Source organism: Heptranchias perlo, chromosome 21 (genome assembly GCF_035084215.1).
Source record: "Heptranchias perlo isolate sHepPer1 chromosome 21, sHepPer1.hap1, whole genome shotgun sequence".
Classification (NCBI taxonomy): domain Eukaryota; kingdom Metazoa; phylum Chordata; class Chondrichthyes; order Hexanchiformes; family Hexanchidae; genus Heptranchias; species Heptranchias perlo.
Genome location: NC_090345.1, coordinates 53312810 through 53335777, shown reverse-complemented (window position 1 = coordinate 53335777; position 22968 = coordinate 53312810). Strand labels below are relative to the sequence as shown.

The 22968-nt window shown below is 51.2% G+C and overlaps 1 protein-coding gene across 1 annotated transcript in view; it reads left to right on the top strand.

Moving 5' to 3' along the window:
• Positions 1 to 19627, top strand: part of LOC137340258 (inorganic pyrophosphatase-like) — a gene marked incomplete at its 5' end in the record, with an annotated part of 62974 nt that extends 43347 nt beyond the window's left edge. The window contains 2 exons of the mRNA XM_068002676.1: positions 8338 to 8377; positions 19400 to 19627. Coding sequence (XP_067858777.1) covers positions 8338 to 8377; positions 19400 to 19431 — 72 coding nt within the window. The remainder of the gene's footprint in view (positions 1 to 8337; positions 8378 to 19399) is intronic.
• Positions 19628 to 22968: the final 3341 nt, after the last annotated feature.

Sequence of the window (22968 nt, the reverse complement as noted above, 5' to 3'; positions counted from 1 at the left end):
TTACCCTTTGTTTCCCGTTACTGAGCCAATTTTGGATCCAATTCACCACATTTCCCTGTATCCCATGGGCTTTTACCTTTCTGACCAGTCTGCCATGTGGGACCTTGTCAAATGCCTTACTAAAATCCATGTAGACAACATCCACTACACTACCCTCATCAATCCTCCTTGTCACTTCCTCAAAAAATTCAATCAGATTTGGAAGGCATGACCTTCCCTGAACAAATCCATGCAAAAAGAATGGGAGAGTTGATGTTCGGGTAGTTTAAGTCCCCTACTATTATTGCCCTCTAATTTTTGCACTCAGAAATTTGCCTACATATTTGTTCTTCTATCTCCCTTTCACTATTCGGGGGTCTATAGTTCACTCCTCGTAGTGTGACTGCCCCTTTTTTTATTTCTTGGCTCAACCCATATGGCCTTGAATGATGATCCATTTAGCATATCATCCCTTCTCACAACTGTAATTGATTCTTTAACCAATAATGCTACCCCCCTCCTTTTTTATCACCTACTCTATCCTGCCTGAAAACTCTATACCCAGGGATATTGAGCTGCCAATTATCCCCCTCTTTAAGCCAGGTTTCCGTTATAGCAATGATATCATGCTGCCCATGTGTCTATCTGTACCCTTAGCTCATCTGCTTTGTTTGTAATACTCCTTGCATTGAAGTATATACCCTTTAACCCCATCAAATTCCTGTGCTGAATACTATTTAACCTTTGCTTCTTTTGCCTTTCTGAGTCGCTAACTACGTCACTAACTGCTTTTCTACTTCCCGTTTCCTGGTCTGAATTTGTCCTATCTGTACCTGCCCTTTGGTTCCCATCCCCCTGCCATACTAGTTTAAACCCTCCCCAACAGAACGAGCAAATGCCCCCGCGAGGATATTGGTCCCGGTCCTGCTTGGGTGCACCCCGTCCAGCTTGTACAGGTCCCGCCTTTCCCAGAATCGGTCCCAATGCCTCAGGAATTTAAACCCCTCCCTCCTACACCATCTCTCATGCCACGCATTCATCTGGTCTATTCTCCTATTTCTGCTCTCGCTAGCACGTGGCACTGGGAGTAATCCTGAGATTACTACCTTCGAGATCCTGCTTTTTAATTTATTTCCTAACTCCCTATATTCACCTTGCAGGACCTCATCCCTTTTTTGTTTAAACCGATGTCGTTGGTACCGATATGGACCACGACCTCTGGCTGTTCACCCTCCCCCTTCAGAATGTCCTGCAGCCGCTCCGTGACATCCTTGACCCTAGCACCAGGGAGGCAACATACCATCCTGGAGTCACGTTTGCGGCCGCAGAAACGCCTATCTGTTCCCCTTACGATTGAATCCCCTGTCACTATTGCTCTCCCATTCCTTTTTCTCCCCTCCTGTGCAGCTGAGTCACTCATAGTGCCATGGTCTTGGCTCTTGCTGCATTCTTCTGATAAGCCATCTCCCCCAACAGTATCTAAAGTAGAATATCTGTTTGAGAGGGAGATGGCCCCAGGGGACTCCTGCTCTACCTGCCTAGTCCTTTTACTCTGCCTGGCGGTCACCCATTTCCTTTCTGCCTGCGTAATCCTTACCTGCGGTGTGACCACCTCACTGGACGTGCTATCCACGATAGTCTCCGCATCGCAGATGCTCCACAATGAATCCACCCGCAGCTCCAGCTCCGAAATGCGGTTTGCCAGTAGCTGCAGCTGGACACACTTCCTGCACACATGGTCACCAGGGACACTGGTAGTGGCCATGACTTCCCACATAGTGCAGGAGGAGCATATCACGGGTGCGAGCTGTGCTGCCATGACTTGCCTTAGATTAAGCTCGTTAGTTACTCCCTTCAAGGAGTTTACTCCTTTAAATTACTCTTAATTTAGAGAATGTTAATTACACTCGGGACCTTGATTCACTAAAAAACACTACTTGCTATAACTAAATTAAGTTTATTTTTTTAAAAGAATTTAGTTTTATGCTGTAAGTTACTGAGCCCACAGTCCTCAGAGAGAAGAAAACACAAGAGATAACAACCACCTACCTGCCTTACCCGTGACATCACACTGCAGTTTGGTTTTGTTGTCCCCGGCCCGCCCCCCCCCGGCCCGCCCGCCCGCCCCCCCCCCGGCCCGCCCGCCCGCCCCCCCCCCCGGCCCGCCCGCCCGCCCCCCCCCCGGCCCGCCCGCCCGCCCCCCCCCCGGCCCGCCCGCCCGCCCCCCCCCCGGCCCGCCCGCCCCCCCCCGGCCCGCCCCAACTAATCAAATGCACCTCACCCCTTACCGCACTGAATCCCCTCACTCACCAAATTCCCAATGATAGACTTTGTCGCAACCAGACTCCGTCGATGGCTGCTCCTCCGTGCTCCCTCAGTCCTTGGCCCATCTCCAGTTGCCCTGACAGCATTGTGAACTGTGTGGGACTGGAGTCATGAGGGACAGACCAGGTCGGGTCAGCAGCTTCCCCATCCACTGGACATTGTTGAACCAGTTGGGTTTTTACAACAATCCACTCATTCTTTAATCTGGTGCCAGTCCACAAGCTACCGGATTTATTGAATTTAATTTCATAATTTGTTGTTGTGGGATTTGAACTCCCGACCTCTGGATTGCGAGTCCAGGACCAGTCTGTACTGGTGTTCAAGACAATCTAAAACTAATCCTACTGCCCTGCATTTTGGTAGGGAGAGTGAGGAGAGGCAATATAAACTAAATGGTACAATTTTAAAGGGGTGCAGGAACAGAGAGACCTGGAGGTGGATGTACACAAATCTTTGAAGGTGGCAGGACAAGTTGAGAAGGCTGTTAGAAAAGCTTATGGGATCCTGGGCTTTATTTATAGAGTACAAAAGCAAGGAAGTTATGCTAAACCTTTATAAAACACTGGTTAGAACCAGCTGGAGTATTGTGTTCGATTCTGGGCACCGCACTTTAGGATGTGAAGGCCTTAGAGAGGGTGCAGAAGAGATTTACTCGAATGGTGCCAGGGATGAGGGACTTCAGTTATGTGGAGAGACTGGAGAAGAACAACAACAGCAACAACTTGCATTTATTTTGCACCTTTTAACGTAGTCCAAAGGCCCTTCACAGGAGTGATTATCAAACAAAATTTGACACCGAGCCACATGAGCTGTTAAGACAGGTGACCAAAAGCTTGGTCAAAGAGGTAGGTTTTAAGGAGCATCTTAAAGGAGGAGAGAGAGGTTTAGGGAGGGAATTCCAGAGCTAAGGGCCTGGACAGCTGAAGGCACGGCCGCCAATTGTGGAGCGATTAAAATCAGGGATGTGCAAGAGGCAAGAATTGGAGGAGCAGAGAGATCTCGGAGGGTTGTAGGGCTGGAGGAGGTTACAGAGATAGTGAGGGGGCGAGGCCATGGAGAGGTTTGTAAACTAGGATGAGAATTTTAAAATCGAGGCGTTCCCGGACCGGGAGCCAATGGAGGTCAGCGAGCACAGGGGTGATGGGTGAACGGGACTCGGTGCGAGTTAGGATACGGGCAGCAGAGTTTTGGATGAGCTTACGTTTATGGAGGATGGAAGATGGGAGGCCGGCCAGGAGAGCATTGGAATAGTCGAGACTGGAGGTAACAAAGGCATGGATGAGGGTTTCAGCACCAGATGAGCTGAGGCAGGAGTGGAGACGGGCGATGTTACGGAGGTGGTAGGCGGCCTTGGTGATTGAGCGGATATGTGGTCGGAAGCTCATCTCAGGGTCAAATGGGACGCCAAGATTGCGAACGGTCTGGTTCATAAACAGTGGCCGAGGAGAGGGATGGAGTCGGTGGCCGGGGAACAGAGTTTGTGGCGGGGACTGAAGACAATGGCTTCGGTCTTCCTAATATTTAGTTGGACGAAATTTTTGCTCATTGGAAAGCAGCATGACAACTCAAAGACAGTGGAGGGGTCGAGGGAGGTGGTGGTGAGGTAGAGCTAGGTGTCGTCAGTGTACATGTGGAACCTGATGAGTTTTCGGATGATGTCGCCGAGGAACAGCAAGAAGATGAGAAATAGGAGGGGGAAAAGGATAGATCCTTTGGGGACTCCAGAGGTAACGGTGCGGGAGAGGGAAGATAAGCCATTGCAGGAAATTCTCTGGCTGCAGCTGGATAGATAAGTGGGATGTGGGCATCGCTGGCGAGGCCGGCATTTATTGCCCATCCCTAATTGCCCTTGAGAAGGTGGTGGTGAGCCGCCGCCTTGAACCGCTGCAGTCCGTGTGGTGAAGGTTCTCCCACAGTGCTGTTAGGAAGGGAGTTCCAGGATTTTGACCCAGCGACGATGAAGGAACGGCGATATATTTCCAAGTCGGGATGGTGTGTGACTTGGAGGGGAACGTGCAGGTGGTGTTGTTCCCATGTGCCTGCTGCCCTTCTAGGTGGTAGAGATCGAGGGTTTGGGAGGTGCTTTCGAAGAAGCCTTGGTGAGTTGCTGCAGTGCATCCTGTGGATGGTACACACTGCAGCCACAGTGTGCCGGTGGTGAAGGGAGTGAATGTTTAGGGTGGTGGATGGGGTGCCAGTCAAGCGGGCTGCTTTGTCCTGGATGGTGTCGAGCTTCTTGAGTGTTGTTGGAGCTGCACTCATCCAGGCCAGTGGAGAATATTCCATCACACTCCTGACTTGTGCCTTGTAGATGGTGGAAAGGCTTTGGGGAGTCAGGAGATGAGTCACTTGCCGCAGAATACCCAGCCTCTGACCTGCTCTCGTAACCACAGTGTTTATATGGCTGGTCCAGTTAAGTTTCTGGTCAATGGTGACCCCCAGGATGTTGATGGTGGGGGATTCGGCGATGGTAATGCCGTTGAATGTCAAGGGCAAATGGTTAGACTCTCTCTTGTAGGAGATGGTCATTGCCTGGCACTTGGTCTGGTGCGAATGTTACTTGCCACTTATGAGCCCAAGCCTGGATGTTGTCCAGGTCTTGCTGCATGCGGGCATGGACTGCTTCATTATCTGAGGGGTTGTGAATGGAACTGAACACTGTGCAATCGTCAGTAAACATCCCCATTTGTGACCTTATGATGGAGGGAAGGTCATTGATGAAGCAACAGAAGATGGTTGGGCCGAGGACACTGCCCTGAGGAACTCCTGCAGCAATGTCCTGGGGCTGAGATGATTGGCCTCCAACAACCACTACCATCTTCCTTTGTGCTACGTATGACTCCAGCCACTGGAGAGTTTTCCCCCTGATTCCCATTGACTTCAATTTTACTAGGGTTCCTTGGTGCCACACTCTGTCAAATGCTGCCTTGATGTCAAGGGCAGTCACTCTCACCTCACCTCTGGAATTCAGCTCTTTTGTCCATGTTTGGACCAAGGCTGTAATGAGGTCTGGAGCCGAGTGGTCCTGGCGGAACCCAAACTGAGCATCGGTGAGCAGGTTATTGGTGAGTAAATGCCACTTGATAGCACTGTCGACAACACCTTCCATCACTTTGCTGATGATTGAGAGTAGGCTGATGGGGCGGTAATTGGCCGGATTGGATTTGTCCTGCTTTTTGTGGACAGGACATACCTGGGCAATTTTCCACATTGCCAGTGTTGTAGCTGTACTGGAATAGCTTGGCTAGAGGCGCAGCTAGTTCTGGAGCACAAGTCTTCAGCACTACAGCCGGGATGTTGTCAGGGCCCATAGCCTTTGCTGTATCCAGTGCACTCAGCCGTTTCTTGATATCACGTGGAGTGAATCGAATTGGCCGAAGACTGGCTTCCGTGATGATGGGGATATCGGGAGGAGGCTGAGATGGATCATCCACTCGGCACTTCTGGCTGAAGATGGTTGCAAACGCTTCAGCCTTGTCTTTTGCACTCACGTGCTGGACTTTGCCTTCACAGAGCCTCCTCCTCCCGTTAGTTGTTTAATTGTCCACCACCATTCACGACTGGATGTGGCAGGACTGCAGAGCTTTGATCTGATCCGTTGGTTGTGGAATCGCTTAGCTCTGTCTATAACATGTTGCTTCCGCTGTTTAGCATGCATGTAGTCCTGAGTTGTAGCTTCACCAGGTTGGCACCTCATTTTTAGGTACGCCTGGTGCTGCTCCTGGCATGCTCTTCTACACTCCTCATTGCACCAGGGTTGGTCCCCAGGCTTGTGGGTAATGGTAGAGTGAGGAATATGCCGGGCCATGAGGTTACAGATTGTGCTGGAATACAATTCTGCTGCTGCTGATGGCCCACAACGCCTCATGGATGCCCAGCTTTGAGCTGCTAGATCTGTTCTGAATCTATCCCATTTAGCACGGTGATAGTGCCACACAACACGTTGGATGGTGTCCTCAGTGCGAAGACGGGATTTCATCTCCACGAGGACTGTGCGGTGGTCACTCCTACCAATACTGTCATGGACAGATGCATCTGCGACAGGTAGATTGGTGCGGACGAGGTCAAGTAAGTTTTTCCCTCGTTGGTTCACTCATCACCTGCCGCAGGCCCAGTCTGGCAGCTATGTCCTTCAGGACTCGGCCCGCTCGGTCAGTAGTGGTGCTACCGAGCCACTGCTACCCTCAGTGCTTCCTCCAAGCTGGACGATGGAGGAGAGGTGTTGGAGGAGGATGGTGTGGTCAACCGTCAAAGGCTGGAGAAGGATGAGGAGGGATAGTTTACCATCGTCACAGTCACATAGGATGTCATTTGTGACTTTGATAAGGGCTGTTTCAGTACTGTGGCAGGGACAGAAACCTGATTGGAGGGATTCAAACATGGAGTTGGGGAAAGATGGGCACGGATTAGGGAGGTGACAAAACGTTCGGGGAGGTTGGAGAGGAAAGGGAGGTTGGAGGTGGGGAGGTGGGGAGGTGGGGAGGTGGGGAGGTGGGGAGGTGGGGAGGTTGGGAGGTGGGGAGGTGGGGAGGTGGGGAGGTTGGGAGGTTGGGAGGTGGGGAGGTGGGGAGGTGGGGAGGTGGGGAGGTTGGGAGGTGGGGAGGTTGGGAGGTGGGGAGGTGGGGAGGTGGGGAGGTGGGGAGGTTGGGAGGTGGGGAGGTTGGGAGGTGGGGAGGTTGGGAGGTGGGGAGGTTGGGAGGTGGGGAGGTGGGGAGGTGGGGAGGTGGGGAGGTTGGGAGGTTGGGAGGTTGGGAGGTGGGGAGGTTGGGAGGTTGGGAGGTTGGGAGGTGGGGAGGTTGGAGAGGAAAGGGAGGTTGGGAGGTGGGGAGGTGGGGAGGTGGGGAGGTTGGGAGGTGGGGAGGTTGGGAGGTGGGGAGGTTGGGAGGTGGGGAGGTGGGGAGGTGGGGAGGTTGGGAGGTGGGGAGGTTGGGAGGTGGGGAGGTGGGGAGGTGGGGAGGTGGGGAGGTTGGGAGGTTGGGAGGTTGGGAGGTTGGGAGGTGGGGAGGTTGGGAGGTGGGGAGGTTGGGAGGTTGGGAGGTGGGGAGGTTGGGAGGTGGGGAGGTTGGGAGGTGGGGAGGTTGGGAGGTGGGGAGGTTGGGAGGTGGGGAGGTTGGGAGGTGGGGAGGTTGGGAGGTGGGGAGGTTGGGAGGTGGGGAGGTGGGGAGGTTGGGAGGTGGGGAGGTGGGGAGGTTGGGAGGTGGGGGTGATAGTTTGCAAGGACAGAGGGGTCAAGGGTGGGTTTTTTGCGGAGGGGTGTGATGACGGCAGGTTTGAAGGGGAGGGGGACATTACTTGAGAGGGAACCTTTAACGATATCAGCAAATGTGGGGGCCAGGAAGGGAAGTTGGGTGGTCAGCAGTTTGGTGGGAATAGGGTCGAGGGAGCAGGAGGTGGGTCTCATGATCAAGATGAGCTCAGAGGGCATGAGGGGAGAGAGGAGAGAAACTAGAGAAAGATGCGAGTTCAGGGCTAGGGCAGGGGGGATCCTATGGGGAAGTTTGTCTTGGTGGGCGAGGGGAAGAGAGGGAAGCGGCAGAGGCAGCTGAACGGAGGGTCTCAATCTCTGAGAAAGAAGCTGGGGTAGTTCTTCGAACTGAGAAGGTTAAGGGGAGATTTAATAGAGGTGTTCAAAATCATGAGTGGTTTTGATAGAGTGGATCGGGAGAAACTATTTTTTTCAACTGGCAGGAGGGTCTGTAACCTGAGGACAGATTTAAGATAATTGGCAAAAGAACCAGTGGTGAGATGAGAATTTTTTTACACAGCAAGTTATGATCTAAATGCACTGCCTGAAAGGGCGGTGGAAGCAGATTCAATAATAACTTTCAAAAGGGAACTGGATAAATACTTGAAAAGGAAAAAAATTACTAGGCTACAAGGAAAGAGCAGAGGAGTGATAATTGGATAGCTCCTTCAAAGAGCTGGCATAGCCACGCGGGCCGAATGGCCGCCTTCGGTGCTGTATCGTTCTATGAATTGTTCTAGGACTCCCACCTATTTCAGATTAAACATTTCTAAATGTTCTTTTTCCAGGTGCCAGTGTTTGGAGCGGGTGATTCAGTGCCAGTGGATGGTAAGAGTTTTCTGGATTTGTATTTACACCTTCATGGAGTAGGGGTAACTCACGGCCATGTTATCTCACAGTGCTTACCAAATTCTGTTTGAGCCAATCATCACTTGTCGATGTTTTTACCGTCCACAGTTGACCTCTGTTTCTTTGGTTCTTGCACCAAGATCAAATTAATTGTGTAATCATAGAATGTTATAGCACAGAAGGAGGCCATTCGGCCCATCGAGCCCATGCCAGCTCTTTGTAAGAGCAATCCAGTTAGTCCCATTTCCCCGCTCTTTCCCCGCAGCCCTGCAAATTTTTCCCCTTATCCAATTCCTTTTTGAAGGTCATGATTGAATCTGCCTCCACCCCCTCGGGCAGTGCATTCCAGATCCTAACTACTTGCTGCATAAAAAAAGTTTTTCCTCATGTCGCCTTTGATTCTTTTGCCAATCACCTTAAATCAATGTCCTCTGGTTCTCGACCCTTCCACCAATGGGAACAGTTTCTCTTTATTTACTTCATCTAAACCCTTCATGATTTTAAACATTTCTATCAAACCTCCTGTTAACTTTAAGAAATAGGAGCAGGAGGAGGCTATACGGCCCCTCGAGCCTGCTCCACCATTCAATCTGATCATGGCTGATCTTCGACCTCAACTCCACTTTCTCGCCTGATCCCCATATCCCTTGATTCCCTCAGAATCCAGAAATCTATCGATCTCAGTCTTGAATATTCTCAATGACTGAGCATCCACAGCCCTCTGGGGTAGAGAATTCCAAAGATTCACAACCCTCTGAGTGAAGAAATTCCTCCTCATCTCAGTCCTAAATGGCCGACCCCTTATCCTGAGACTATGCCCCCTAGTTCTGGACTCTCCAGCCAGGGGAAACAGTCTCTCAGCATCTACCCTGTCAAACCCTCTCAGAATCTGATATGTTTCAATGAGATCACCTCTCATTCTTCTAAACTCCAGAGAGTATTGGCCCATTCTACTCAATCTCTCCTCATAGGACAACCCTCTCATCCCAGGAATTAATCCAGTGAACCTTCACTGCACCGCCTCTAAGGCAAGTATATCCTTCCTTGGATAAGGTTATCAAAATTGTACACAGTACTCCAGGTGAGGTCTCACCAAAGCCCTGTACAATTATAGCAAGACTTACTTACTCCAATCCCCATAAGAACAAAGGAACAGGAGTAGGCCATTCAGCCCCTCGTGCCTGCTCCGCCATTTGATAAGATCATGGCTGATCTGTGATCTAACTCCATATACCTGCCTTTGGCCCATATCCCTTAATACCTTTGGTTGCCAAAAAGCTATCTATCTCAGATTTAAATTTAGCAATTGAGCTCGTATCAATTGCCGTTTGCAGAAGAGAGTTCCAAACTTCTACCACCCTTTGTGTGTAGAAATGTTTTCTAATCTCACTCCTGAAAGGTCTGGCTCTAATTTTTAGACTGTGCCCCCTACTCCTAGAATCCCCAACCAGCAGAAATAGTTTCTCTCTATCCACCCTATCCGTTCCCCTTAATATCTTATAAACTTCGATCAGATCACCCCCTAACCTTCTAAACTCTAGAGAATACAACCCCAATTTGTGTAATCTCTCCTCGTAACTTAACCCTTGAAGTCCGGGTATCATTCTAGTAAACCTACGCTGCACTCCCTCCAAGGCCAATATGTCCTTCCGAAGGTGCGGTGCCCAGAACTGCTCACAGTACTCCAGGTGCGGTCTAACCAGGGTTTTGTATAGCTGCAGCATAACTTCTGCCCCCTTGTACTCTAGTCCCCTTGCAATAAAGGCCAACATTCCATTTGCCTTCCTAATTGCTTGCTGCACCTGCATGCTAACTTTTTGTGTTTCTTGTATGAGGACACCCAAGTCTCTCTGAACACCAACATTTAATAGTTTCTCACCATTTAAAAAATATTCTGTTTTTCTATTCTTCCTACCAAAGTGAATAATCTCACATTTCCCCACATTATACTCCATCTGCCACCATCTTGCCCACTCACTTAACCTGTCGATATGCAGGAATTAATCTCAAAGGCAAGTATATCCTTCCTTAGATAAGGAGCTTCCTTTTTACATACTTGCAGAAGCTCTTAAAACTGTTTTTATATTTCTTGCTAGTTTACTCTCACATTCTGTTTTCAACCTCTATCAATTTTTTGGTCATCCTTTGGTTTCTAAAACTCTCCCAATCCCCAGGCTTCCTACTCTTGGCAATGTTATAAGCCTCTTTTAATCTAATACTATCCTTAACTTCTTTAGTTAGCCACGGATGGATTGCTTTTCCTGTGGAATGTACATTTGTTGAGAATTATGAAATATTTCTTTAAATGTTTGCCATTGTTTATCGACTGTCATATCTTTTAATCTAATTTCCCAATAAACCTCAACTCCTCATATCCATGATGTGGAGATGCCGGTGATGGACTGGGGTTGACAATTGTAAACAATTTTACAACACCAAGTTATAGTCCAGCAATTTTATTTGAAATTCACAAGCTTTCGGAGGCTTCCTCCTTCCTCAGGTGAATGTCAGGTGAAGGAGGAAGCCTCCGAAAGCTTGTGAATTTCAAATAAAATTGCTGGACTATAACTTGGTGTTGTAAAATTGTTTACAACCCCTCATATCCATGTAATTGGCTTTGTTTAAGTTTAAGACTCTAGTTTTGGACTTAACTACATTGCTCTCAAACTCAATGTAAAATTCTAACATATGATCACTATTCCCTAGAAGATCCCTTACTATAAATTACCTAATTAACCCTGTCTCATTACACAATGCGAGATCTAAAATAGCCTGTTCCCTGATTGGTTCCATGACGTATTGCTCCAGGAAACTCTCGAATGCATTCAATGAACTCATCCTCCAGACTACTTTTACCAATTTGATTTGCCCAGTCTATATGAAGATTAAAGTCCCCCGTGATTATTGCATTACCTTTGTTACAAGCTCCTCTTATTTCTTGATTAATACTCTGCCCAACAGTATAACACTCTGTTCTAAGGAGAACAACCCCAGCTTCTCCAGTCTATCCATGTAACTGAAGTCCCTCATCCCTGGAACCATTTTAGCAAATATTTTCTGCACCCTCTCTAAGGCCTTCACATCCTTCCTAAAGTGCGGTGCCTGGAATTGGATACAATGCTCCAGTTGTGGCCGAACCAGTGTTTTATAAAGGTTCATCATAACCACCTTGCTTTTGTACTCTATGCCTCTATTTATAAAGCCCACACTCTTAACCGCTTTCTCAAAGATTGTGCACATATACCCCCAGATCTCTCTGTTCCTGTACCCCCTTTAGAATTGTGCCCTTTAGTTTATATTGCCTCTCCTCATTCTTCCTGCCAAAATGTATCGCTTCTCACTTTCCTGTTAAATTTCATCTGCCACGTGTCCGCCCATTCCACCAGCCTGTCTATATCCTCTTGAAGTCTATCACTATCCTCCTCACTGTTCACTACACTTCCAAGTTTTGTGCCATCTGCAATTTTTGAAATTGTACCCTGTACACCCAAGTCCAAGTCATTAATTTATATCAAAAAAAGCAGTGGTCCCAGCACTGACCCCTGGGGAACACCACTGTACACCTCCCTCCAGTCTGATAAACAACCCCAATTTTGTATCCATGCTGCCACTGCCCGTTTTATTCCATGGGCTTCAATCTTGATGACAAGCCTATTATGTGAAACTTTATCAAAAGCCTTTTGAAAGTCCATATACATCACATCAACCGCATTGCTCTCATCGACCCTCTCTGTTACCTCATCAAAAAACTCTATCAAGTTAGTTAAACACGATTTGCCTTTAACAAATCCATGCTGGCTTTCCTTAATTAATGCATTAGTTCTGGTGTTAGATGTACCTTGGACCTGTGTATCTGCAAGTACGTCTGATCCATTACAAATAGTGCTGGTCAGGGATTAAAAACTCCTTCACTTCCTGCAACGCATCTGTGTGTGTGTGTCCCTCGTGTGTGTGTGTGTGTGTCCCTCGTGTGTGTGTGTGTGTGTCCCTCGTGTGTGTGTGTGTGTGTCCCTCGTGTGTGTGTGTGTGTGTCCCTCGTGTGTGTGTGTGTGTGTCCCTCGTGTGTGTGTGTGTCCCTCCTGTGTGTGTGTGTGTCCCTCCTGTGTGTGTGTGTGTGTCCCTCCTGTGTGTGTGTGTGTGTCCCTCCTGTGTGTGTGTGTGTGTGTCCCTCCTGTGTGTGTGTGTGTGTGTCCCTCCTGTGTGTGTGTGTGTGTGTGTCCCTCCTGTGTGTGTGTGTGTGTGTCCCTCCTGTGTGTGTGTGTGTGTGTCTCCTGTGTGTGTGTGTGTGTGTGTGTGTCTCCTGTGTGTGTGTGTGTGTGTGTCTCCTGTGTGTGTGTGTGTGTGTGTCCCTCGTGTGTGTGTGTGTGTGTCCCTCCTGTGTGTGTGTGTGTGTGTCCCTCCTGTGTGTGTGTGTGTGTGTCCCTCCTGTGTGTGTGTGTGTGTGTCCCTCCTGTGTGTGTGTGTGTGTGTCCCTCCTGTGTGTGTGTGTGTGTGTCCCTCCTGTGTGTGTGTGTGTGTGTCCCTCCTGTGTGTGTGTGTGTGTGTCCCTCCTGTGTGTGTGTGTGTGTGTCCCTCCTGTGTGTGTGTGTGTGTGTCCCTCCTGTGTGTGTGTGTGTGTCCCTCCTGTGTGTGTGTGTGTGTCCCTCCTGTGTGTGTGTGTGTGTCCCTCCTGTGTGTGTGTGTGTGTGTCCCTCCTGTGTGTGTGTGTGTGTCCCTCCTGTGTGTGTGTGTGTCCCTCCTGTGTGTGTGTGTGTCCCTCCTGTGTGTGTGTGTGTGTGTGTGTCCCTCCTGTGTGTGTGTCCCTCCTGTGTGTGTGTCCCTCCTGTGTGTGTGTCCCTCCTGTGTGTGTGTCCCTCCTGTGTGTGTGTGTGTGTGTCCCTCCTGTGTGTGTGTGTGTGTGTGTGTCCCTCCTGTGTGTGTGTGTGTGTGTGTGTCCCTCCTGTGTGTGTGTGTGTGTGTCCCTCCTGTGTGTGTGTGTGTGTCCCTCCTGTGTGTGTGTGTGTGTCCCTCCTGTGTGTGTGTGTGTGTCCCTCCTGTGTGTGTGTGTGTGTCCCTCCTGTGTGTGTGTGTGTGTCCCTCCTGTGTGTGTGTGTGTGTCCCTCCTGTGTGTGTGTGTGTCCCTCCTCTGTGTGTGTGTGTGTGTCCCTCCTGTGTGTGTGTGTCCCTCCTGTGTGTGTGTGTCCCTCCTGAGTGTGTGTGTGTGTGTGTCCCTCCTCTGTGTGTGTGTGTGTGTCCCTCCTGTGTGTGTGTCCCTCCTGTGTGTGTGTCCCTCCTGTGTGTGTGTCCCTCCTGTGTGTGTGTGTGTGTGTCCCTCCTGTGTGTGTGTCCCTCCTGTGTGTGTGTGTGTGTGTCCCTCCTGTGTGTGTGTGTGTGTGTCCCTCCTGTGTGTGTGTCCCTCCTGTGTGTGTGTCCCTCCTGTGTGTGTGTGTGTGTGTGTCCCTCCTGTGTGTGTGTGTGTGTGTCCCTCCTGTGTGTGTGTGTGTGTGTGTGTGTGTCCCTCCTGTGTGTGTGTGTCCCTCCTGTGTGTGTGTGTCCCTCCTGTGTGTGTGTGTCCCTCCTGTGTGTGTGTGTCCCTCCTGTGTGTGTGTGTCCCTCCTGTGTGTGTGTGTCCCTCCTGTGTGTGTGTGTCCCTCCTGTGTGTGTGTGTCCCTCCTGTGTGTGTGTGTCCCTCCTGTGTGTGTGTGTCCCTCCTGTGTGTGTGTGTCCCTCCTGTGTGTGTGTGTCCCTCCTGTGTGTGTGTGTCCCTCCTGTGTGTGTGTGTCCCTCCTGTGTGTGTGTGTCCCTCCTGTGTGTGTGTGTGTCCCTCCTGTGTGTGTGTGTGTGTCCCTCCTGTGTGTGTGTGTGTGTCCCTCCTGTGTGTGTGTGTGTGTCCCTCCTGTGTGTGTGTGTGTGTCCCTCCTGTGTGTGTGTGTGTGTCCCTCCTGTGTGTGTGTGTGTGTCCCTCCTGTGTGTGTGTGTGTGTGTCCCTCCTGTGTGTGTGTGTGTGTCCCTCCTGTGTGTGTGTGTGTGTCCCTCCTGTGTGTGTGTGTGTGTCCCTCCTGTGTGTGTGTGTGTGTCCCTCCTGTGTGTGTGTGTCCCTCCTGTGTGTGTGTGTGTCCCTCCTCTGTGTGTGTGTGTCCCTCCTGTGTGTGTGTGTGTGTCCCTCCTGTGTGTGTGTGTGTGTCCCTCCTGTGTGTGTGTGTGTGTCCCTCCTGTGTGTGTGTGTGTGTCCCTCCTGTGTGTGTGTGTGTGTCCCTCCTGTGTGTGTGTGTCCCTCCTGTGTGTGTGTGTCCCTCCTGTGTGTGTGTGTCCCTCCTGTGTGTGTGTGTGTCCCTCCTCTGTGTGTGTGTGTCCCTCCTCTGTGTGTGTGTGTCCCTCCTGTGTGTGTGTGTGTGTCCCTCCTGTGTGTGTGTGTGTGTCCCTCCTGTGTGTGTGTGTCCCTCCTGTGTGTGTGTGTCCCTCCTGTGTGTGTGTGTCCCTCCTGTGTGTGTGTGTCCCTCCTGTGTGTGTGTGTGTGTCCCTCCTGTGTGTGTGTGTGTCCCTCCTGTGTGTGTGTGTGTCCCTCCTGTGTGTGTGTGTGTCCCTCCTGTGTGTGTGTGTGTGTCCCTCCTGTGTGTGTGTGTGTGTCCCTCCTGTGTGTGTGTGTGTGTCCCTCCTGTGTGTGTGTGTGTGTCCCTCCTGTGTGTGTGTGTGTGTGTGTGTCTGTGTCTGTGTGTCTGTGTGTGTGTGTGTGTCCCTCCTGTGTGTGTGTGTCCCTCCTGTGTGTGTGTGTCCCTCCTGTGTGTGTGTGTCCCTCCTGTGTGTGTGTGTCCCTCCTGTGTGTGTGTGTCCCTCCTGTGTGTGTGTGTCCCTCCTGTGTGTGTGTGCCTCCTGTGTGTGTGTGTGTCCCTCCTGTGTGTGTGTGTGTCCCTCCTGTGTGTGTGTGTGTGCGTCCCTCCTGTGTGTGTGTGTGTGTGTCCCTCCTGTGTGTGTGTGTGTGTCCCTCGTGTGTGTGTGTGTGTCCCTCCTGTGTGTGTGTGTGTCCCTCCTGTGTGTGTGTGTGTGCGTCCCTCCTGTGTGTGTGTGTGTGTGTCCCTCCTGTGTGTGTGTGTGTGTCCCTCGTGTGTGTGTGTGTGTCCCTCCTGTGTGTGTGTGTGTGTGTGTGTCCCTCCTGTGTGTGTGTGTGTCCCTCCTGTGTGTGTGTGTGTCCCTCCTGTGTGTGTGTGTGTCCCTCCTGTGTGTGTGTGTGTCCCTCCTGTGTGTGTGTGTGTCCCTCCTGTGTGTGTGTGTGTGTGTGTCCCTCCTGTGTGTGTGTGTGTCCCTCCTGTGTGTGTGTGTGTGTCCCTCCTGTGTGTGTGTGTCCCTCCTGTGTGTGTGTGTCCCTCCTGTGTGTGTGTGTGTGCCTCCTGTGTGTGTGTGTCCCTCCTGTGTGTGTGTGTGTCCCTCCTGTGTGTGTGTGTGTCCCTCCTGTGTGTGTGTGTGTGTCCCTCCTGTGTGTGTGTGTGTGTCCCTCCTGTGTGTGTGTGTGTGTCCCTCCTGTGTGTGTGTGTGTGTGTGTGTCTGTGTCTGTGTGTGTGTCTGTGTCTGTGTGTGTGTCCCTCCTGTGTGTGTGTGTGTCCCTCCTCTGTGTGTGTGTGTCCCTCCTGTGTGTGTGTGTGTGTCCCTCCTGTGTGTGTGTGTGTGTCCCTCCTGTGTGTGTGTGTGTGTCCCTCCTGTGTGTGTGTGTGTCCCTCCTGTGTGTGTGTGTGTGTGTCCCTCCTGTGTGTGTGTGTGTGTCCCTCCTGTGTGTGTGTGTCCCTCCTGTGTGTGTGTGTGTCCCTCCTGTGTGTGCGTGTGTCCCTCCTGTGTGTGTGTGTGTCCCTCCTGTGTGTGTGTGTGTCCCTCCTGTGTGTGTGTGTGTCCCTCCTGTGTGTGTGTGTGTGTCCCTCCTGTGTGTGTGTGTGTGTCCCTCCTGTGTGTGTGTGTGTGTCCCTCCTGTGTGTGTGTGTGTCCCTCCTGTGTGTGTGTGTGTCCCTCCTGTGTGTGTGTGTGTCCCTCCTGTGTGTGTGTGTGTCCCTCCTGTGTGTGTGTGTGTGTGTCCCTCCTGTGTGTGTGTGTGTCCCTCCTGTGTGTGTGTGTGTGTCCCTCCTGTGTGTGTGTCCCTCCTGTGTGTGTGTCCCTCCTGTGTGTGTGTCCCTCCTGTGTGTGTGTGTGTGTGTCCCTCCTGTGTGTGTGTGTGTGTCCCTCCTGTGTGTGTGTGTCCCTCCTGTGTGTGTGTGTGTCCCTCCTGTGTGTGCGTGTGTCCCTCCTGTGTGTGCGTGTGTCCCTCCTGTGTGTGCGTGTGTCCCTCCTGTGTGTGTGTGTGTCCCTCCTGTGTGTGTGTGTGTGTCCCTCCTGTGTGTGTGTGTGTGTCCCTCCTGTGTGTGTGTGTGTGTCCCTCCTGTGTGTGTGTGTGTCCCTCCTGTGTGTGTGTGTGTCCCTCCTGTGTGTGTGTGTGTCCCTCCTGTGTGTGTGTGTGTCCCTCCTGTGTGTGTGTGTCCCTCCTGTGTGTGTGTGTCCCTCCTGTGTGTGTGTGTGTGCGTCCCTCCTGTGTGTGTGTGTGTGCGTCCCTCCTGTGTGTGTGTGTGTGTGCGTCCCTCCTGCGTGTGTGTGTGTGTGCGTCCCTCCTGCGTGTGTGTGTGCGTCCCTCCTGCGTGTGTGTGTGCGTCCCTCCTGTGTGTGTGTGTGCGTCCCTCCTGTGCGTGTGTGTGTGTCCCTCCTGTGCGTGTGTGTGTGTGTGTCTGTGTGTGTGTCCCTCCTGTGTGTGTGTGTCCCTCCTGTGTGTGTGTGTCCCTCCTGTGTGTGTGTGTCCCTCCTGTGTGTGTGTGTCCCTCCTGTGTGTGTGTGTGTGTCCCTCCTGTGTGTGTGTCCCTTCTGTGTGTGTGTGTCCCTCCTCTGTGTGTGTGTGTCCCTCCTCTGTGTGTGTGTGTCCCTCCTCTGTGTGTGTGTGTCCCTCCTCTGTGTGTGTGTGTCCCTCCTCTGTGTGTGTGTGTCCCTCCTCTGTGTGTGTGTGTCCCTCCTCTGTGTGTGTGTGTCCCTCCTCTGTGTGTGTGTGTCCCTCCTGTGTGTGTGTGTGTGTCCCTCCTGTGTGTGTGTGTGTGTCCCTCCTGTGTGTGTGTGTCCCTCCTGTGTGTGTGTGTGTGTCCCTCCTGTGTGTGTGTGTGTGTGTCCCTCCTGAGTGTGTGTGTGTGTGTCCCTCCTGTGCGTGTGTGTGTGTGTCCCTCCTGTGCGTGTGTGTGTGTGTCCCTCCTGTGCGTGTGTGTGTGTGTCCCTCCTGTGCGTGTGTGTGTGTGTCCCTCCTGTGTGTGTGTGTGTCCCTCCTGTGTGTGTGTGTGTCCCTCCTGTGTGTGTCCCTCCTGTGTGTGTGTGTGTGTCCCTCCTGTGCGTGTGTGTGTGTGTCCCTCCTGTGTGTGTGTGTGTGTCCCTCCTGTGTGTGTGTGTGTGTGTCCCTCCTGTGTGTGTGTGTGCGTCCCTCCTCTGTGTGTGTGTGCGTCCCTCCTGTGTGTGCGTCCCTCCTGTGTGTGCGTCCCTCCTGTGTGTGTGTGTGTGTCCCTCCTGTGTGTGTGTGTGTCCCTCCTGTGTGTGTGTGTGTCCCTCCTGTGTGTGTGTGTGTCCCTCCTGTGTGTGTGTGTGTCCCTCCTGTGTGTGTGTGTGTCCCTCCTGTGTCTGTGTGTGTGTCCCTCCTGTGTGTGTGTGTGTGTGTGTCCCTCCTGTGTGTGTGTGTGTGTGTCCCTCCTGTGTGTGTGTGTGTCCCTCCTGTGTGTGTGTGTGTCCCTCCTGTGTGTGTGTGTGTGTGTGTGTCCCTCCTGTGTGTGTGTGTGTGTGTGTCCCTCCTGTGTGTGTGTGTGTGTCCCTCCTGTGTGTGTGTGTGTGTGTGTCCCTCCTGTGTGTGTGTGTGTGTCCCTCCTGTGTGTGTGTGTGTCCCTCCTGTGTGTGTGTGTGTCCCTCCTGTGTGTGTGTGTGTCCCTCCTGTGTGTGTGTGTGTCCCTCCTGTGTGTGTGTGTGTCCGTCCCTCCTGTGTGTGTGTGTGTGTCCCTCCTGTGTGTGTGCGTGTGTGTGTGTGTCCGTCCTGTGTGTGTGTGTGTCCCTCCTGTGTGTGTGTGTGTGTGTGTGTCCCTCCTGTGTGTGTGTGTGTGTGTGTGTCCCTCCTGTGTGCGTGTGTGTCCCTCCTGTGTGCGTGTGTGTCCCTCCTGTGTGTGTGTGTGTGTGTGTCCCTCCTGTGTGTGTGTGTGTGTGTGTCCCTCCTGTGTGTGTGTGTGTGTCCCTCCTGTGTGTGTGTGTGTGTGTCCCTCCTGTGTGTGTGCCTCCTCGTGTATAGAAATTACAGCACAGAATGAGGCCATTTGGCCCATCATACCTCTTGTGTTGGGAGCTCTACATTAGACCTACATTGAGGTATACTACATTTCAAAAGTGCTTTAGGACGTGAAAAGTCCTTTTGGTTTAGATCTTTCCCTGCTGTCCTTTTATGCTTTTTTTGTAAAAAAAAATCCTCATCCAACCCCCTTGTAAACGGTGCGAGTCTCTACCTCATTGGCCCTTGTGGTGAATCACTTCCTGTTCCAATAACGCTGGGGGAAATCTTTCTGCTAACTTCCCTCCAGTGCTAATCCTCAGTCTGTGCCTCACCAACCAATGGGAGCAGGTTCTCACTACTTCACAGATCCCACATGATTGGTGAAAACCATCAATGAGAGTGATGCTGTCTGAGGGATTGGTGTTTGCAGTCAATAAACAGTCAGCAGTAGGCAGTCAGTACTGTCGTGTGAGGGGTTAAACTGTGTGTGGGGCTGCAGTGCTCAGTGTTGGACATTGAGATTGTAAACACAGCATGGCCACAGACAGGTGAAAGCCCCAGGGGTTGGGCCCTCAGATCAGGTTGTGAGCTGTGTCAGTGACCCTGAGGTGAGGTTGCTGCATAAATGTGGATTGAACTGGGTGAAGTGATGTCGTATCACAGTCTCTCTCTGTACTGGGTGAAGTGATGTCGTATCACAGTCTCTCTCTCTCTCTCTCTCTCTGCAGTGGACAAGTGGTGGTACAGCAAAAAGAATTAAACAGCGAGGATGATCCTGAGTGCAGCCATTGCAGTTCAAGCCCGTGCTGGTTCCCTTCGATTCACCACGGCAACCAGTTCTAGAAAAGGAATGAAGTGGCATCTGCCTAGAAAAGTCCGTCTGCGATCAGTGTAGCATCTACTTCAGCTGTGAAGGAAGTGTGAAGTGTCATTTCAATAAAACTTCTCTCAATCCACTTCTGCTGTTTTGTTCTTGTCGTAAAAGTGACTGAAATACAGTGAAGGCCCAGACTGGTCAACAACCCAACAGCCCGCTGTAGGTTCCCCCTCCTCAAAAAAAACCACTCTTGACCCCTCTGTCCTTGCAAACTATCGCCCCTATCTCCAACCTCCCCATCTCCAACCTCCCTTTCCTCTCCAAAGTTCTTGAACGTTTTGTCACCTCCCAAATCCATGCCCATCTTTCCCACAACTCCATGTTTGAATCCCTCCAATCAGGTTTCTGTCGATATGAGACTCTGACCGTGGTAAACTATCCCTCCTCATCCTTCTCCACCTGTCTACAGCCTTTGACACAGTTGACCCCACCATCCTCCTCCAATGCCTCTCCTCTGTTGTCCAGCTGGGTGGGACTGCACTCACCTGGTTCCATTCTTATCTAACCAGTTGTAGCCAGAGAATCTCCTGCAACGGCTTCTCTTCCCACTCCCACACCGTTACCTCTGGAGTCCCCCAAGGATCTATCCTTGGCCCCCTCCTATTTCTCATATACCGGCTGCCCCTCGGCGACATCATCTGAAAACACGTCAGGTTCCACATGTACACTGACGACACCCAGCTCTACCTCACCACCACCTCGCTTGATGCCTCCAATGCCTCTGATTTGTCTCACTGCTTGTCCGATGAGCAGAAATTTCCTCCAACTAAATATTGGAAAATACTCGCCGCCACCGACTCCATCCCTCTCCCTGGCCAATGTCAGAGGCTGAACCAAACCATTCACAACCTCGCTGTCCTATGTGTCCCTGAGATGAGCTTCTGACCCCATATTCGCTCCATCACCAAGACCGCCCACTTCCACCTCCATAACATTGCCCGTCTCCGCCCCTGCCTCAGCTCATCTGCTGCTGAAACCCTCAACCATGTCTGTTACGTCCAGACTCGACTATTCCAAAGCTCTCCTGGCCTCCCATCTTCCATCCTTCATAAACTTGAGCTTGTTCAAAACTCTGCTGCCCGTTTCCTAACTCGCACTAAGTCCTGTTCTCCCATCACCCCTGTGCTCACTGACCTACATTGTCTCCCGGTCTGGGAACATCTCTATTTTAAAATTCTCATCTCTCCGTGGCCCTACCCCTCCCTTTCTCTATAACCCCCTCTAGCTCTCTGAGATCTCTGTGCTCCTCCAATTCTTGCCTCTTGCGCATCCCCGATTTTAATCGCTCCACCATTGGCGGCCGTGCCTTCAGCTGTTTAGGCCCCAAGCCCTAGAATTCCCTCCCCAAACCCCTCTACCTCCTTTAAGACGCTCCTTAAAACCTACCTCTTTGACCAAGCTTTTGGTCACCTGTCTTAATATCTCCTTATGTGGCTCGGTGTCAAATTTTGTTTGATAATCGCTCCTGTGAAGCGCCCTGGGCCATTTTACTATGTTAAAGGCATATGTTAAATGCAAGTTGATGTATATATTAATACTCCAACACCACACTGTAGATTACAACATTTACTATCATTGGTTAACACTCCAACAGCACACACACACCCTCCAACACCAGCTAGTTAGAGCTTTTTATGTCACTGCTTTCTGCTAAGTTTCATGTCACCTGCAAACTTTGAAATTATACACTCTACACCCAAGTCCAGGTTATTAATATGTATCAAAAAGAGCAGTGGTCCTAATACTGACCCCTGGGGAACACCACTGTATACTTCCCTCCAGTCTGAAAAACAACCGTTCACCACTACTCTGTTTCCTGTCATTTAGGTAATAATGTCCCTTTAACGCTACCACTGTCCCTTTAATCTTGCTTCAATTTTGCTAATAATTCGAGATACTTTTATCAAATGCCGTTTGAAAGTCCATATACATAACATCAACCGCACTGCTCTCATCGACCCTCTCCGTTACTTCATTAAAGAACTCAATCAAGTTAGTCAAACACGATTTGTCTTTTAACAAATCTGTGCTGACTTTCATTTATTCATCAATATCTTTCCAAGTCAAATTTTATCCCAGATTATTGTCTCTCAAAGTTTCCCCACCACCGACGTTAGGCTGACTGGCCTGTATTGCCAGGTTTATCCCTCTCCCCTTTTTTTGAACAGGGGTGTAACATTTGCAATCCCCCAGTCCTCTGGCACTGTCCCCATATCTAAGGAGGATTGGAAGATTTAGGGCTCCTAGTTCTGAGCTCCCCCACAAGTGGAAATATCTTGGAGTGGAGTTGCTGCTTTGGGCACAATCTGTAATTGGCCGCAAATTACACCCAAAAATTGTGCTGGTTTGGTTACAGTTCGAGTGGCCACAAAAATCACAAACATGAAATCTCCCATGAATCAGCACAATTGGGCTGCGTAATTGTCTCATTTTTTCATTGCAATAAAAACTATTCCTTCATGTATTTAAGAGTGGTGACCTGGTGCAGTTTTATTAATACAGCTGAAAATGAGTTTACCACCAAAAATAAGCATTTTTAATAAGGATGTCCAGTCCTCCTCCTGTGAGTAGCCTGATTTAAAAATCACTGAAAATGACTTAGAAAAGTTTTGTGGGTGTGGCCAGATGAAGCCAGTTGTGTGGACGGGACCGGCTTCAGCTGATGATATTTGAACCAGCGCAAAAGACCGCAGACACGCGAATTACACTCGACATAAAGTAGCAGAAAGTCCTTAATCTTTTGCACTGATAAGGCCGTAAACTTTGCTTCATTGACCCGATCGAACCCGTCCATAATCTGGTTGGGCGTATTCCTGGAGGTTTCATCATGTGACCTCCTGCCTCCCACTGCCCCGTCCCCACACTCCCGCCATTGGTCATCCTCTGTGCCCCGCCCCCACACTCCCGCCATTGGTCATCCTCTGTGCCCCGCCCCCACACTCCCGCCATTGGTCATCCTCTGTGCCCCGTCCCCACACTCCCGCCATTGGTCATCCTCTGTGCCCCGTCCCCACACTCCCGCCATTGGTCATCCTCTGTGCCCCGCCCCCACACTCCCGCCATTGGTCATCCTCTGTGCCCCGCCCCCACACTCCCGCCATTGGTCATCCTCTGTGCCCCGTCCCCACACTCCCGCCATTGGTCATCCTCTGTGCCCCGCCCCCACACTCCCGCCATTGGTCATCCTCTGTGCCCCGTCCCCACACTCCCGCCATTGGTCATCCTCTGTGCCCCGTCCCCACACTCCCGCCATTGGTCATCCTCTGTGCCCCGCCCCCACACTCCCGCCATTGGTCATCCTCTGTGCCCCGTCCCCACACTCCCGCCATTGGTCATCCTCTGTGCCCCGTCCCCACACTCCCGCCATTGGTCATCCTCTGTGCCCCGTCCCCACACTCCCGCCATTGGTCATCCTCTGTG